Here is an 18,122-nt window from a genome sequence, read left to right on the forward strand (position 1 = left end):
TTTGTATTCTGTGTTTTTCTCTCATTCAAAATCAAACTGACACGAATTCATCAGCATTTTAATAAATTAATTAACTACATTTGATAAGTTTTGAGATGCAATAACAGCCCCATTGGTTTGACATTTTCATTTTTCTTTCCTTGTGACTGATTATTGTGCTCTGTTGATTGCAACTCCGTTGACGTCAGTTTTGACAACTATCACGGTTTGTATCTTCTTCCCTAACAAATATCTGCCTAAACTAAACAATGGCAATGAGACTTTTAACTAACTATACCTTTTGCAAAAGTTGCCCTTCCATCCCTTTGAATATAAGTTATTCCTTAATTAGATTTGTAATCTATAATTTTGAACAATTAACTAAAAGTTTTAGTTGTTATTTGTTTAAAATATTTTGTATAACAATTATGTTTTAAGTAAATTTGTTCTATTTCTTGTTCATACAGTCAACTGTATAAACTTATACCCAAGTACGATAAGTCTTAATTTAATTTATTTTAGTTCATTGCTAATTATATCGCAGCCATTTTTTACATTTTTATCTGTGTTTTTTTTATCGCGAAAGATGGTTTGTACAAGTTTTGAATTAAAATCGCCAGATAAGTGACAAACGTTCGTGTATGGATCGTTATGTCTTTAAAAAAGCATTTGTTAATTATAATTATTTAGTTTTATTTTCATCTGAAGTATTAATTCTAGATGAAGTTTTGCTCATTTAGTTAGAAAAGTAGCCAGCCAGTCTGTCTGCTAAATTTATAAGTTTTTAAAAAAAGCAAAGCTGGAGAATTCATTTTGAGATTGTCTTGTATGGTTTAGTAATGTTAGGTGCTGTCTTATTTGGACAGGGCACTAAAATGGTGATGATAGTGTTCCATTTGATCTTTACTTTCTCATTGTTCCCCATGAGTTAGTTGATTTTCTTTAAAAATTTCTAAATTTTTGTTTAAATAATTAATTTTTAAAGTCTAGAAGTTGTAAAATGTAATCTGTTTCTGGCTTGAATTTATCAACTTTTGTATTTTGTCTAGTTTTATTATAATGATTAAATGAGAATATCACAAGATCAAATAATCAATTATTTTCCCAACATTGTAGTTATGTGCTCATCAGTTTCTCCATATCCTTCATCTGCAAATGTCAATTATAAACCATTTTACTGTTCCAAATATAACCAAGTTTTAAACGAGGGCCTATCCAATTTTGGTCCTAACTTCACAAACATTGGAAACCGTTCTTATCGCCTAACTAAGGGCTACACGCCGTTAGATTGTAATTTAAACTCTAAAGTTATGCATAGGTTCTGCTTTGTTCTAATTTCTAAATTGAACAACAGAGCAAACTTGTATAATCTCTCTAATGAATGCTGGATCAACTCTGGAGGTATTTGTTGCGTGTTTTATTTATAATATGGATGTTATTAATAATAATAATAATAATAATCCCAACATAAAGTGAGTTTTTGTAACAAGACAGAGTGTGAGCTCGAGATGGTTGCTAAGAATGATTCTTGGTACTGTTGCTGTAAAGAACAGATGTGTAATCTTAAGTTCACTTTTACTAACAGAATTTTTGAGCAACATTCTTCTCCAAATGATGTTAACAGTAAGACAGGTTAGCCATTGTTGTGTTTTGAAGTGTTTTTTATGTTTTTTTATTCATTAGTGATTTGATTGGTTGATAAAAGTTTTATAATATTTGTTGTGCTGCTTTAATTACAACACAACCAACACAAACACCACTTAAATTTTGCTATTCATTTAGTGGCTGAGATTGAAAGGTTGGACAAAGCTAGTCTGGCAAACAAAGGTCTTCCGTTTCAGTCTGATACTGCTTATGTTCGTCTAACCTTCGTAGTATTATTGCTGCTGTTAAGTTATTTTCATAATTAACCATTATTATTATCATCATACTTTTTGTAATTATATTTAATTATTATGGTAACAAGCAAACACAAACTTTCCCACGAAGGTTTTGATGATGACCTTAGTACCGCTAACATTCATCGCCCTCTTCATCATCCTCTCCTTCCTAATTTACCGCCTCTGCAGAAAGGGGCACGACTGCAACAATGACTCCTCCTCCACTGACGACTCTCTCACTTCGAAGGTGGCCCCCCTCCTGCCCCCTCCCAGCCCCACTATCTCTCTCGATAGGATCAATAGGCTGAAGGAGATTAAGCTGCTAAATGAACTGGCTGTTAGGCATTTTGGTGGGTGTGTCAAGAAGGCTTTGTTAGGAAATGAGGTTTGTGTATGTGTGGTTGTGGTTTGTTCATTTCTTGCTCAGCTGACTTTTTTTGCAGATTTTTGGTTTAGTATGTTGTACAGATATGAATACTACTATACAGATGCATGCGTCCAGTTCACGCACGCACACATACACAAGGATACATGCATGCATACACATACACACAAACTTATGCATATATACAGGTTGTAGCAGTTAAGATATTCAATGCAGAAGATAAACAGTCTTGGGAGAAGGAAGTGAACGTTTATACAATGGATGCTATGAAGATTGGTTGGCTCTGTTTGATGTTGTTGTTGTTGTGGTTGATGTAACTGTAATTGATGCTACTGATGTTAATGTTGCTTACTGCTTGCTAATTATTATTAATGCAATTAATTAGGGCATGAGAATGTATTGAAGTTCATTGGAGCCATGAAAAAAGACATCATCAACGAACAAGGTAGTGTCATTATTGATTTATTTATTCATTTGTTTTTTAATTCATTCGTTCGTTCGTTCTATAATTCTCCCTCTCTTCCCATAATTCATTCACTACCAAAATGAAAAGTTAATAATTAAAGAAATGTGTACAATTTTTTTTAACAGGCAATAAAGTGTTGCAGTATTGGCTTGTTACTGAGTATCAAGATTTGGTATGTAATGAATGATTAGTGATAGATTAGAATAGAAATATATACATACACGTACATATATGCATTTATACATACATACATATGCACATACATGGACATACATACTCATAGACATACATACATACACAGGGCAGTTTGTATGATTTTCTAAAGAACAATACTCTAACATTTGACGAGGCCTATAAGATAATATTAACTGCATGTCGCGGTTTATTTTTCTTGCATCAACCCGGCACTAAATCTGATCTTGCGTATCGTACCAACAACAACATCATTACTCCTAGCATCGTCAACAACAACTGCAATAATATGTATAACAACAACGTCTTCAACGACAGCAACAGCGCTTACAATAGCAACAACAACAGTTGCAACAATAGCAGCAACAACAACAATGATGATGGCGTCGGCTACATTAACAGCACAGCCAATGCTAACTACATCAATTTTATTAGTAGTTTGGAGAGTAAGAAGACATTTAACATAAATATACCAGCTAATAAATTCTCAATTGCGCATAGAGATATAAAGAGTAGGAATATATTACTTAAGAGTAATCTCACAAGTAGCATTGCAGATTTTGGACTGGCTCTTGTTATGGATGATAGGAATAATACTGCTATCAGTCAGGTTGGTTAGGGTTGGCTGGAGGACTGGCTGTATTTAGTAGCTGGTTGTGATTGATTGGCTGTGATTAGATAGTTATGGATGTTGGTTGATAACAACACGCACACACACACACACACACACACACACACACATATATATATATATAATATAGAATTTATAGAATATTGTAAATATATATATATATATATATGTATATATATATATATATATATATACACAGGTGGGTACTCGTCGTTACATGTCTCCAGAGGTTCTAGATTGCACAATCTCCTTTGACAAAGCTTCCTTCCTTAAGGTTGATATGTATGCATTTGCCCTGGTCGTCTGGGAGGTTCTGACTAGAACCATTACTGATGAGATTAGTTAGTTGATTTAATAATAATAATAATAATAATGTTATTATAATTATTGCAATAACAATATTTATTATTATCCAAAACAGAAAGTGTTGACGATTACAAGTTGCCGTACGAAGATCGAGTCGGTTTGAATCCTTCAATTGAAGATATGCAACAAGTGGTGGTTGAAGATAAACTGAGGCCTAACATTAGAAAAGAATGGCTCCAACATGAGGCATGTTTATGTGTCTGTGAGTGTTTGTGCGTGTGTGTGTGTGTTTATACATTTATTGTGTTTATATATTTATAAATCTACATTACCCTAGGAGATAAAAGCCATAGTGAATGCGGTAGAAGATACTTGGGATTCAGACCCAGATGCTCGACTGACTGCCACAAGCTTTCTAGGCCGCATAGATATGATAATGTCTGAAAGATCCATGCTCCTGTCATCAACAGCCAATCGCAGTGCAGATAATCAGGTCAAAGTTGATTGTAATCGGGTCAACAATGCCACTACTACTAACGTAAGTAACGCATGGAAGGGTTGTTTTTCCTCTGAAAATGATAATAACCTTCGGCAAAGCTTCGAAGGTCATTTTGGTGATTTCAAACTCCCAACAGAAATGAAGGTGAAGGTCGGACATGATCTAATTAACGAAAACAAAGGTGTTCAAAAAAATGTTAACATGTTTCATAATCCCATCAGCGTTTGGCACGGCGCTAGCAGTAGCAATGATGTTAATAAGAGAGCTGATGGTAATTTAGGACCGTGCAACATAACTATCAACAATCTATCAGAGTTGGTGGATATAAAAAATGATCCCAATTGCACTAACTCACCGCTGATTAGAGACAATAGAGATATTTCTAACTTTGATGATGTCAGTTCTAGGCACCCCACTAATGTTGTTGTAGATGTTGGTGGTTGTGGGCCGCTCAAAACAAATATGGCCGGTGGCACCCTTAATTCCAAACTTATTTCTCCGTGGAATTTGCAAGGGCCTAGTGAAAAGGTGCTTGTTCAGTCGTTCAAAGGTGGAAAAAATGTTAGTTCAGTTGTCACTGGAGGTGATTTCAAAGTTGATGGCAAGAAATGCGACGGTAGTGTTGGAGGTGTCAGGAGGAGTTTCGATGTTGCTAGCGGCAACAACTCTATTGATGACAGTGCTAAAAATATCAATGAGGATGACGACGACGAAGAGGATGACGATAATAAGAATGATAATTATGAAAGGTTGATTAAGTCATCTCTCCTGACGTCATCCAACAACAACAACAGCAATGATATTAATGCTTCTAACAACATCTCAACCAACCAGAGCGCACCTGATCCAACAACGGCTACAGATTCGTCTACAACAACTTCCACGAACGACTGCACGGTGAAGGGGCTAATGGAGGAGCTGACCACCAACAGTCCAAATTTTTTGACCATGGATAAAGAGGGAGACTACTTGATTCCCCCATTAAATTTAGTTAAGATGGCCACCCCATTCATACCTTCCCCTGACCAATCAACGTCCTCTCAAAATAACTTCTTCAATTTTCCTACAACTACTGCTGGCTCTACTAATAACAATGATAGTAGTAGCACTAATAACAGCATTGACATCAATTCTACAGGTAATAGTAGCGATGCCAACAGTAACATTTTTAATGTCATCAGCCAGGAACAACTTAATGAGTTAATGATGAAATATGGCCAGGGTAGTAATTTGTGGAATTTCACTGGCGCTAATAATGCCAGCATTATTGATGCTAATTCTTCTACTAATACTAATCTTTCACCAATACATTTAGTAGCTGCAGCAGTAGCAGCAGCGTCACCATCGTTGCTGTCGTCAGCCCAAAAACCACAACAACCACCGACAACTTCAGCGTCATCGATGTTGATGTCATCATCATCTGACATCAACAGAAATGTCGCCAATGTTAACACTGATCAACAGCAGCAGTTGCAGCAGAACATTATAATGTTGCTGATGGACAAAGCCAAGCAGCAGCAACAATACGAACAACAACAACAGTTGAATGTTGAAAAACAGCAACAATAACAACAATATTAATAATATCCATTATAGTACTAGCAATTATAATAATAATGTTTAATTACATTATTGCTATAATTGCTGCTACTTCTTTTGTTATTATCGTTATTTGCTTTTATTTGTATTTTTCATTCTTCCTACTTAATTGGTGGTGTGATTCATTATTGAAAATGACGGACCTATGTGGAAAAGTTATTACAACTTAATGACTTGAAGATAATGACGAAATGAATATGTAATATAATGAAAAAGAACATCTATATTTATATACAATAAATATGAATATATATATATATGTATATATATATATATATATATATATATATATTTGCATTTATATATGCAAATGTGTTTAGTATGTTGGGTTGTTTTTATATGTGCTTTCAAGTAGTTTATTTTTTATTTCTCTCTATCTCCCTCTTTTTTTCTCTCTTTTTTTCTCGCTCTTTCTCTCTCACTCTCTCTCTTTTTCCCTCAACATATATTTACTAAATGTTGGAAGGAGACCATACTTTATACAGTGTTGTATGAATTCTACCGAATTGTTGGCATTAATCAATTTAAAGTTTGCTTTTTCAATTTTCCTTAATAAAATTTTCTGAAAATTGTTCAATTTTTTGGAAAATAGAATTATTATCCAAGTTCATCATGAAAATTTAATTAAACTCTTGTCATCCAAATTCATCATGCAGATAGGCTATAATGAAATTTGTTAAGACAAACTTTAAATTCATTAATGCCAACAATTCGGTAAAATTCATACAATGCTGTGTATATGTATGATATATATACTAAATGTACTTGTTGCCAATCCCTTGGGTATGTTTTATATATATATATATATATATATATATAGATATTATTTATTTATTGTCGAAGAACAAACGTTTAATAATTTCTAATTATGCATATTACGTTTTTGTGTTACGATATGTTTGTATGTACGTGTTTGTGTTTAAACGTATGTCTGGCTATTTGTTGTGAATCTTCTTGCATCGTATTACTGATTCGGCGTCTTTTTGTTGTTGTTATTATTATTTTGATGTTATTGTTATTTTATTGTTATTGTTACCATAATTTGGGAAAATATTATTTTACAAATTTTTTTTTGTTGTGTACAATGCAATCAGAGGTTTGAAAGTTAAATCGCCAATTATATTGCTTTTTCATATTTTTATCTGATATTTTAATTATTCATTTGTTTATTTATTAAAATATAGTATATATGTATATATATATTATATATATATATATATATGTTGGAAAGAAATCATATATATATATATATATATATATATATATAATTATAGTGTGCTTCATTTTAATGTTAAGACATTCTTTTTCTATATACGTAATATGGCTTTTCTTCCAAATGACTTTGATAACGATGATGATGGTCTGATTGATGGTGATGATTTGATTGATGATGATGATGGTGGTGGTGGTTAAGATGATAAGGATGATAATTTCCTTGAAGTGTATGTGTTGTTCATTGTTGTTGTTGTTATCGTTAAAAAGCACAGAATAATGAAAAACCGTTTAAACCATTGATTGAAATATAATAATAATATTATTAATTATCATTATTATTATTTAATCATAGTCATGTTATTGATAAAAATTATAGTTATAGTTTAATGTCAATTCTTTCTCTGTGTGCTTAAAAGAAGAGTTAAATCGTAAATGCATGAAATAATTGTCGTAAAAAATCTAAGAAAAATTATAAATTTCGGTAATAATTATTTTATTATAAGTAATATAATAATTATGTTATTAAATGATAATACTGAATAATAATTATAAACCGAATTTAGTTGGATTTCTTAATGAGAGAACGTTGAATAAAATTATTTTAACAACAAAAGTGTTTTTTCTAACATCAAGTTCATACATCACTTCATACATACGTACATTAATACATACAAACATGCATACGAACAAACAAACAAACATTCATACATACATACAAAGCACAAAAGCTCAACTTAAAAATTTTATGTAGTATGTGTGTGTAATGTAAGAATGTATGTATTTGTGTATGTATGTTTTTGTATATATTTTCGTATGTATGTTTTTGTATACATTTATGCTATGTTTGTATATATTTATGTAGATATTCATACGCCATGTCTCCTCTTTGCATGCTGTATTGATAAAGGTGCTTGCTTGCCATCATCATTGCAGTAGTCTTATACACATTTACATTGAATTTAAATGCATATGCATATATAAGTTTACACATTGATGATTTTTTTTCTGTAATTTCTAAAGCTATTGTAACACTTGTTTTTTTCATTATGTTTAACTACTTATAAATTTATTTATAAGTAGTTAAACATAAGTAGTTATGTTTGTTTATAATAACATCCCTGTGGCTTAAAGCAATTGATTTACCATCATTTCCTAATCTTATCTAATTCTTTCTAGCTTATTTTAATGCGTTTGTTGATTTTCTGGGATGATTAAACAGCCATTCATACAAGAAAACATATGCACACATACATGCACTCATACACAGAGGCCTATACATGGTTACATGCAGGCATACAAACATCAATGCCTAAATTCTAACTATAGTTCTATATACGATTTTGAATGCATTTATATAGTAACTAATACACAATTTTGTATGCATGTGTGTATACAAACACGTATGTATGTGTATGCAAGCATGTATGTATGTATATGGAATTTATTCATTCAATTTTCCAAAGATAACTGAGTAATCAGCACGTACTGCGTTCATCACTCAGTTGGAAAAGTCGCAGGTGTGCATTATGTTTAATTTCATATTTTTAACGGTTCTCATTTCATAAATTTGTTAGTTTCCTACCTGTCTAATTTTCTGTAGATGTAAAGTGTTACTTGATAAAATATTTGTTAATTTTGATCGGGACTATTTTTTACGGCGTAGTAGTTTTTTTTCGACCGCATTACTATTGAAGCCATCTTTCGCCATCTTGGTTATGTTCAAAAAGTAGTTTTATTATTATTGTGATGGAGTGTTAATTTTTTTTCTGTAACTAACAAGAAATTGTTTCCGAGAAAGAACTACAAAAATCGTTTAAAGGTTTTTTGTACTGGGAATGACTCATATTATCGTTGACAATAACGGTTTGTTAATTTCACGATTAAATGCACTCTTCAACTATTTTCTATTTTTGCTATTTTATTTTTATCAATTGCGTATCTCAAATTGTATTAACATTAAAAATAAAGATGGATGTATGAATGTGAGTGCATAAGGGCAGACATGTTAACTGTTTATTCTTGATTGTTTGTGCTCTCCAGATAATATTGTGGATCAATTTGTCGTATATAATATTTTTAGCTTTGAGCGAGTTAGTTCGTCAAAATATCATCTCTTTCTCAGCCCTGGCGGAACTAGCTCATCACGAGTACCAAAATGGCGACTACGAGCACGCCGAACAACACTGCATGCTCCTTTGGCGTACTGATCCTACGAACACTGGTGTTCTACTTCTGCTTAGTTCCATTCATTTTCAATGCCGGCGTCTAGACAAGTTAGTTTTTTTTCTGTTTGTTGTTAATGAGTTAAAGAATGTTATCTTATTTGTTATGTTATGATTAAATAAATTAACAGAGTTAATGGTTGCTTTCAACTTAAATTAATTACTGACTTTGTTTAACTTTAATTACTTTTAATTTTATTGTTTGTTTGTTTTATTGTTTAGTTGCATTTATAAAATTAATTAATTAAATTTTCTTGATCTAAATTCTAAATCCTACATAGAATAATTGAATTTTCAATTTTTTTTAAACTAATCTGTAAATTATATTCATTGATTTTAAACTTGGCCTTACACAGATCAGCATATTTTAGTCAACTGGCCATTAAACAAGATCCAATGCTGGCAGAGGCATATTCAAACTTGGGCAATGTTTACAAGGAGAGAGGACAGCTGGTTGAAGCACTAGCTCACTATCGACATGCAGTTAGGTTAAAACCGGACTTCACTGATGGCTACATCAATTTGTCTGCTGCTCTTGTGGCAGCTGGAGAATTAGAAGCAGCTGTTCAGACCTACATAACAGCTCTTAACTACAATCCTGTTAGAAAAATGTTTTTTGTTTCATTGTAAAACAGTAATAACCTTCATTGTTGCAATGAAGAATTTTTCTTAATTTCAATAATAAATTTTGAAAATTTTTTTTATAACATTTTATTTAAGGTATTCAGTTAAATGTTTGTAATATTTTTTTCTTTTGTTAATCCCCTCAATGTTCAGGACTTATACTGTGTTCGTAGTGATCTTGGTAATCTTTTAAAGGCACTTGGACGACTTGATGAAGCTAAGGTATGAAGTGCTGCAAACCAAATATATATAATTCATTCAAAAAAAAGTTTTTTTCTTCGTTTGGGAATGCTTTTCTATTCAGTTGCTTCTTAATTTTTGGCTTTGTTAGTGCTTTTGAAATGAATTTTTTCTGTTTGTGGTTCAGGCAGTGAGTGAAATACTAAATTTATTTTTGCTTTTTTTTTGTTTAAGGAACTTCAAAAATGTTTTTAATATTTTCTCATTTTTCCAAATTAATAGAAGAGTAAATACTTCTTAAGCCTCTTTATAAAATTTTTTGCTGAAAGAAAATCTAACATTTTCATGATCCGTTAAATATGGTGATGTCTGAACCATGAATTAAAAAAATTAATTTCTGCGCATCATCTTCATCTCAGTCACCTTCAGTATTTTTTGTACCATTCACAGCGCTGCGTTCGTGTTACTTTCTCTGGCTCTGTATGTATGTATGTGTGTGTGGTGTGGTGTGTGTGTAGTGTGCGCTTGTGTAGTATTCAAGGTGTGCAATACACTGCATACACTACAAACGTACATACACGAGCCAATGGTTTTGTTTTTATTTTATTTATTTATAAAAAGAATAAGGGATGAGCCTTTAACATCACATACAAAAGTAATAAGGCAAATTCAAATCTAAGGTGCGTACATCAGTTTGGGATGGTTGATGTATGAAGATAACAGTATATATATATATATTCAACTTTCTCTCCCTAAACAATACTATATCTAGCTCTGTTTATCTTACTAACAGAAAGTGAATAATTATTATTAAACGTTTGAGCTGTTTTACCTGTTTTGCTTCAGTAACTTAGTTAACACTGTATCTAGTGTGTGCTTAGAACATGCCGGTTTCCGGTGAGTTATAAGTTGTGAGAAGGTTGTATGCTTATTTATTGAGCTGGCAAAGATTTTCATAACAGTATATTATTTCTGCATTGGAGTTAAGTTTGTTTTCTAATTTTAACTTAGTCATCTTAAACTCTCTGATTTTAAATTTGTTTCTTCTGAGACACTCCTTGGATTTATATCTCATAAAAGAGAGATCTGAAATTTTAGAGGATTTTATTGAGTTTTTTGTATTGTCTAAATAGGTAGCTGAGTTTAGTGCCTAACGTATCTATAAATTATTATTGTTATTTAATAGCGCTGCGAGTAACAAATCAATTAATTTTGTTCATTCATTCCTTCATTTGTCCATTCATTCAAGTCCTGTTCGTCTCCATTGATTCGTTCATTTATTCATTCATCATTATTGAAGTTGGATGTTTAAATGAAAGCATCTACATACTTGTTAAGTCTCATAATGTTTTAATGTATCAAAAGAGTTGAGAGATTTCGTTTATGAATTTTAAGTTGAAGAGTTTTTTGAAATTTACCAGTACAGTGATTGTTTTATTTTTCATTGTGTAGCCGGTCAGAAATATTGTACTATGTGTTACATTTCTATGCATCTGACAACTGCTATATAAGTATCTATATTTCTTTATTTACTGTTTAGAATTTCTCTTTACACTTGTTTAATCTATAAGATGTTCTTAGAATTTGCGCTACTACTTCTATTTTTTTTTATTTGAATTCAATTGTTAGATGTAAAGATTACTCAGCCTATCTCTGATGATACATGATATATTACTCAAATTAGTCAGTAATATCATAGCATTATTGTAAGATACGACTTCTGATTGCATGAAACTTTCTGTTTGGCAATCTATGCATTTATTTAATTGTAAATCATTCCAATGATTTAGTCATTTTTACAGAAATTTTACATTTTAGAAATGTATCATACAATTTTAAGATTATTAAAAATATTTTCGTTTTTGTAATAACGTGTAATGAGTATGTTGAACGTATGATGTGTTTTTTTTTATAAAATATAATTTAATGGTCTCGTGTTTGATGGAAAGATTCAGTCCATGCATCATTCAAACTATTTGTGCTAATTGTACAGGTTTAATAACTTCAGCAGCCATGCAAGAGTTTATTATTATGCAGTCCTTGTCAAACAAACTGTGTCACCAGCGCTGCTGCTACTACTACTGCTACTTCTGAATGTGGAAAGGTTCCAGTCAAAATTCTCGACGAATAAAACGATAGAAAAAAAAATGATTGCTATGTGAAAAAGTAGATAAAAACCTATGAAAAAAAATTATATTGATCTGATATTTTAATAGGAAATAATATTGTGGAATCCAATGCAAATATAGGCAACCTGTAAGTTTGTGTATGATAAATGATGATGTGATGATGCTTGTTGAATGCTGCTTTCTTTTTAATTTTTGGCGCGCGCGCTTGCGATTCTGCGCAACTATATGCAGCGTTCACTATTATTTTTTCATCACATATATGTATATATATATATATATATATGTCTATTTATATATATATGTCTGATGATAATGTTTAAAGATTGAGATGTATGTAATTAGTTATAAGCATCAGGTTTCATCATCCCATCATTCATTATTATTATCTTCAGTCATCGACGAACGCCTCACTCGATGTTTTCATGTTCGCGCTGTGGTGCGTGCGCGCGCGCGAGTTTTGGGGGAGGTGGGGAGCTTCGATTGGAAGATGATGTAGAGATAGATGAGAACAGTGAAAAAAATGGTTTTTATCAGTGAGATGAGTGCTAAGTTTGGTCTGCTGATAGCTGACTGACTGTCTATCTATCTGTCTGTTTTTTTGGTTTTATCAAATATTTTTATTCTGATCAAAGGTTTTATAAATTTATATATTTTTTATCTCCTTTTTTCATTTTATTTGAGAGAGGAATTGAAAACCGAAAATGATCAGATGAAAAACCAAACTGAGAATTAAGATTAGCGGATTAGGTGACTGTGAGTATGAAGAATGCGCAGCGATGTCGCAGCTGTTTTCTTATTTTATTTCATTGTGGATGCAGCAATTAATTCATTTAATAAATTATTAATTATTTTTGCCTAAACTAATCTCTTAAATGTTTTACTTTCCCTCAATACAAACGACAAATCCTGGATTGGTCTAAAAAATTGGCTAAATTTTAAAACCGTCGTCACAAATTTTTCAACTATTGGGGACTTTTTATATTTCGTCAACCAATTGAATTGGTTCCTTCCTAACCTCGCGCATGTATTCATTCCTCTGTGACGTGATGTGGTCGGGTCATGCAGGCCTGTTACTTAAAAGCCATTGAAACCCAGCCTGGATTTGCTGTGGCCTGGAGTAATCTGGGTTGTGTTTTCAATGCCCAGGGTGAAATCTGGCTGGCTATTCATCATTTTGAAAAGGTTTGAGGGAGATTACATTTTTTTGTTCATGTATTTTGTTTTTTTATGTTACGTCCGACCACCAGTTTATACATTAATTCATGTCTGTCGTGTGTGTGTGTCTTAGGTTCAATTTCCAATCATTTATTCGTTCATTCATTATTTAATTGCTCTTTAGTACTAATACGTACATATACACACGCAGGCTGTTACATTGGACCCGAATTTTACTGATGCATATATTAATCTTGGTAATGTCCTGAAGGAAGCCAGAATATTTGAAAGGTAGCCCTAACATTTGAAACCTATCCTTAACATTTCTTTAAAAGTTTCAAACTTAAGAATTTGTTGTAAACTCCCTTTCTCAATAACAGGGCAGTCTCTGCGTATCTGAGAGCACTGGCATTGAATCCTAACCATGCAGTTGTGCATGGAAATCTGGCCTGTGTCTATTACGAACAAGGGTTAGTTGATTGAAGCAAAATTGTATTTTTGTGACTGATTGACTACTAAAAATCAAACAACCTTCTCTATCTAGCAAACAAATTAACAATAAAAACCAAACAGTTTAATAGATATGGCAATAGATGCATACAGGCAGGCTATCGAGTTGCAGCCAAACTTCCCAGACGCCTACTGCAACCTGGCCAATGCCCTGAAAGAGAAAGGTCTCGTGAAGGAAGCCGAGGAGTGTTACGATACTGCACTCAATCTCTGCCCTAATCACGCTGATTCTCTCAATAATTTGGCTAACATTAAAAGGGAGCAAGGATTTACTGAGGAGGCTGTGGCACTTTACTGCAAGGCTCTTGAGGTTTTGCTCTTTTTTTTATTATGCTTTGGTGTATGATAGTTCACTACTCACAGTTAGCATCAAAACAAAGATTTTCTGATCTAACTTCACCCAGATCTATCCAGAATTTGCAGTTGCCCACTCAAATCTGGCTAGTGTACTTCAACAGCAAGGAAAGTTACAAGAGGCCCTGATGCACTATAAGGAGGCTATTCGTATATCTCCTACATTTGCTGATGCCTATTCCAACATGGGAAATACGTTAAAGGAGATGCAGGTTTGTCTTAATGGCTGGCTGGTTTTTTTTTTAACTAGCTGAAGATTTAAATTGCATTTGTAACTTTTTCAATCTATTCATTTCATATTCTCCCAATTTAATGTCACAAGATGCAAAATAGTCCTCGCAGAAATAAGAAAAAACCCTCAACACAAACAGGACGTACAGACGGCCATGCAATGTTATGCACGAGCTATTCAGATCAACCCTGGATTTGCTGATGCCCACAGCAACCTGGCCTCCATACATAAAGATTCGGGCAACGTTCAGGAAGCCATTGCCTCCTACCACACAGCCCTCAAATTAAAACCCGATTTTCCTGATGCTTTTTGTAACCTGGCTCACTGTTTACAGGTCTGTGCTTTGCTGCTCCTTTTCAAATATTTTTTATTAATGTGTTTTTATTCTCTTTACACATCAACAAACAAATCAGCTTATTGCAATAAAAAACAAGAAACAAAACATTGAATGAAAACGTAACTAACAGATTGTTTGTGACTGGTCAGACTATGATAGTCGTATGAAGAAGTTAGTTAACATAGTACAAGATCAACTGGATAAGAACAGGCTACCTTCAGTTCATCCACATCATAGTATGCTATATCCACTCAATCACTCACAAAGGAAAGGTATTGCTGCTAGACATGCTGCTCTCTGTCTCGAAAAGGTGCCTGTCTATGTGCGTTTGCCTGTCTTGCATCATTGATTGGTTGTTTGACTGATCAACTGACTGGTTCAAAAGACTCCATATTAAACTAAACACTGTTGACATGAACATCAATCAGATAAGCATCTTGCATAAGGAGCCCTACGTGTTTCCAAAAGATTTGTCATCAAGTGGGGGTCGTCTCCGAATTGGATACGTCAGTTCTGATTTTGGGAATCATCCAACTTCACACCTCATGCAGTCCGTTCCTGGGTTTCATGACAGGGAAAAAGTTGAGGTGGGCGTTTCATTGCTTGTTCTTTCGTGCGTCAGTTTGTAGTGTGTTTGTGTGTGTGAAAAAAATTTTCTATATGTAACAAATCAGCTACTGTCGACTAATTTTTTCAGGTTTTCTGTTATTCGCTAAGCCCTGATGATGGAACGACATTCAGAGGAAAAGTTAGCTCAGAGGCTGAACACTTTATCGATCTGTCTAAGGTTAGGCTTTTGATATGAAAATGCATCTGCTCTCTTCTTCTTTTTTTCATCTTTCTCTTCCTCTCTCTCTCTCTCTTTCTCTTTATTTTTTTGTCAGTTTATCTCAAAACAGTTTCAAGTATTTTTTGTTTTATCTCTTAGTCTCTACTGCTTTTTATCTTTTGCAGATTTTTAAAAATTAAAAATCTTTTATAATATAAACACAGTACCCATGCAATGGCAAGGCAGCAGATCTTATACATGAAGATGGGATCCACGTGCTGGTCAATATGAATGGCTACACCAAGGGAGCTCGTAATGAAATCTTTGCCCTTAAACCTGCGCCGATACAGGTGTGTATGTTTGTTAAATGTTTGTATTCTTATATGTATGTTTGTATGCATGCATGCCTGTGTCAGGTGCCTAATTAGTTTCATTCATCATTCCAGGTGATGTGGCTTGGCTATCCAGGTACAAGTGGTGCTTCATTCATGGATTACATCGTGACTGATGCCACAACTTCACCACTTGAGAACGCTGAAGAGCAGTACTCTGAGAAGTTGGCTTACATGGCTAAAACATTCTTTATAGGTCAGTCAATTGGTTGATCTGTGCTTGGCTGGGCTGGCTGTCCTATCCTAGTATCGACTTACAATTTATATTTGAAATAATTTACACACACAAACACACTCAGGTGATCACCGCCAAATGTTCAAGCACATGACAAAAAAAGCTATACTGACTACAAAGGAAAAAAATGAAACCAGAGATAACATCATGCTTGTCAATGCCATGGATTTTACACCTCTCAGAGCCTTAGGGACTGTTAAGGTCAGTTGTTGAGGGGTGATTGTGGTGATGATAGGATAGTGATTTTTTGTAATATCTCACCTTAGAATACTTACACTGAATCTAATCTGTGTTCTTCCAGGAGGTTAAACAAGTTTGCTGGTCAGATAAGGAGAGAGGATCTGGTGACTCGAGCACACCTGAAGTTGTCACTGAGGTCATCGAGCTGCCCACACTAGAACCAATCTTGTCCATGATTGAAAATGGTCAGCCTCAGTGCACTATCGATGAGGTTGTCATTCAAAATGGAGTCACCACCAATCAGGTCGGACACCTCTGTTTTTATTTCGTTTTTTTATTAAATATTTTGTTGGCTATGAAAATGCCGTAAAATGATTAGTAATGAGTGATCAGAGTGAAGATGAATATTGAATAATGATCAAAATTTAACTAATTTTCTGTTGAATTTCATAAATTATCTCTGTATACATTTATGGCAAACATGAACACAGACAAATAACAAGTGCGCTAGTGGAGAGCAGACCCAATCTGCTATCATTGTGAGTGCCAGGAAACAATATGGACTGCCGGATGATGCGATTGTCTACTGCAATTTCAATCAAGTTTGTCTATGTTGTTGCTGCTACAGTTTTCTGTTTCTACGTTATTGCTTTTGTGGTCTGTTTATATAATGAGATTAATTTTTTGATTCACTCAATAAACCACCGACTCATTTATATGTGCAGCTCTACAAAATAGACCCTCCAACACTGGACATGTGGATGAACATATTGAAGGCAGTTCCTAACAGTGTTCTCTGGTTGCTGAGATTTCCAGCTGTCGGTGAGCCAAATGTTCATCAGACTGCTATCAATAAGGGCATTGCACCTGAGAGAGTTATATTCTCCCCTGTTGCTCCTAAGGTTTTTTTTGTTTGTCTGTTTGTGCGTGTATGTTTGTTTATTCATGCATGTTCATTGTATTACATTTTGTTTGTGTGATTTAAGCAGGGCGAACAAAAATATGTGTTTGTTAATTGTTTTTTTGTGATGAATTGATAAAAACTTGGAAATTATAAAACCAAGGAGGAGCATGTAAGGAGAGGTCAACTGGCTGACATCTGCTTGGACACACCCATCTGCAATGGTCACACAACTGGAATGGATGTCTTGTGGGCTGGAACTCCAATGGTTTCATTACCATGTAAGAAAATTTTTCTCGCCTCTCTTTCTCCTTCTCTCTATTTTTCATTTTTCCTTTGTTCTTCTTTGTTGTCGGTTGATTGCGAATTTTGAATTGATCAATTGATTAGTAAGTAGCCATCATGCATACATTTTATATCTTGTTGGTTGCACTATAGGTGATACGTTGGCATCTCGTGTTGCCTCATCTCAACTGATGACCCTCGGCTGTCCTGAACTGGTCGCCAAGGACAGGCCGGATTACGAGAGGATTGCTATCAAACTGGGAACAGATATGGAATTGTCAGTAGTTTGTTTTGCTTAGAACTTTTATTTCTTTAATGATTTCATCACTTTATAATTGTTCTATATACCATCATCAGTTGATCTTTCTTTTATTAAAATCCAGTTTACTAAAAATGCGGGCAAAAGTCTGGTTTTTAAGGACGGCCAGTGAATTATTTGACGTACAAGCCTACACTGCCTGTATG

At 33.5% G+C, this 18,122-nt stretch overlaps 2 protein-coding genes across 2 annotated transcripts in view; both read left to right on the forward strand.

Annotated features, from left to right (window-relative positions):
• Positions 1 to 1,977: 1,977 nt before the first annotated feature.
• Positions 1,978 to 4,245, forward strand: HELRODRAFT_89946 (hypothetical protein; the record flags this gene model as incomplete). The annotated part of the gene is made up of 8 exons (XM_009031496.1): positions 1,978 to 2,244; positions 2,433 to 2,520; positions 2,630 to 2,736; positions 3,012 to 3,138; positions 3,379 to 3,512; positions 3,733 to 3,874; positions 3,955 to 4,107; positions 4,193 to 4,245. Coding segments are annotated over 8 exons (1,071 nt in total), but the record flags the coding sequence as incomplete, so codon positions are not given.
• Positions 4,246 to 8,859: 4,614 nt separating this feature from the next.
• HELRODRAFT_103978 (hypothetical protein) overlaps positions 8,860 to 18,122 on the forward strand; it is a 10,074-nt gene continuing 811 nt past the window's right edge. Inside the window, exons 1-22 of the mRNA XM_009031529.1 lie at positions 8,860 to 9,015; positions 9,233 to 9,425; positions 9,731 to 9,974; positions 10,152 to 10,220; positions 13,373 to 13,489; positions 13,674 to 13,753; positions 13,843 to 13,932; positions 14,036 to 14,282; positions 14,377 to 14,538; positions 14,698 to 14,892; positions 15,026 to 15,205; positions 15,324 to 15,482; positions 15,593 to 15,682; positions 15,889 to 16,014; positions 16,111 to 16,252; positions 16,356 to 16,492; positions 16,593 to 16,775; positions 16,963 to 17,073; positions 17,197 to 17,373; positions 17,536 to 17,653; positions 17,811 to 17,934; positions 18,041 to 18,122. Of these exons, the coding sequence (XP_009029777.1) occupies positions 8,988 to 9,015; positions 9,233 to 9,425; positions 9,731 to 9,974; positions 10,152 to 10,220; positions 13,373 to 13,489; positions 13,674 to 13,753; positions 13,843 to 13,932; positions 14,036 to 14,282; positions 14,377 to 14,538; positions 14,698 to 14,892; positions 15,026 to 15,205; positions 15,324 to 15,482; positions 15,593 to 15,682; positions 15,889 to 16,014; positions 16,111 to 16,252; positions 16,356 to 16,492; positions 16,593 to 16,775; positions 16,963 to 17,073; positions 17,197 to 17,373; positions 17,536 to 17,653; positions 17,811 to 17,934; positions 18,041 to 18,122 (3,054 nt within the window). The 5' untranslated portion in view covers positions 8,860 to 8,987. The remainder of the gene's footprint in view (positions 9,016 to 9,232; positions 9,426 to 9,730; positions 9,975 to 10,151; positions 10,221 to 13,372; positions 13,490 to 13,673; positions 13,754 to 13,842; positions 13,933 to 14,035; positions 14,283 to 14,376; positions 14,539 to 14,697; positions 14,893 to 15,025; positions 15,206 to 15,323; positions 15,483 to 15,592; positions 15,683 to 15,888; positions 16,015 to 16,110; positions 16,253 to 16,355; positions 16,493 to 16,592; positions 16,776 to 16,962; positions 17,074 to 17,196; positions 17,374 to 17,535; positions 17,654 to 17,810; positions 17,935 to 18,040) is intronic.

Source organism: Helobdella robusta (genome assembly GCF_000326865.2).
Source record: "Helobdella robusta unplaced genomic scaffold HELROscaffold_75, whole genome shotgun sequence".
Lineage (NCBI taxonomy): Eukaryota > Metazoa > Annelida > Clitellata > Rhynchobdellida > Glossiphoniidae > Helobdella > Helobdella robusta.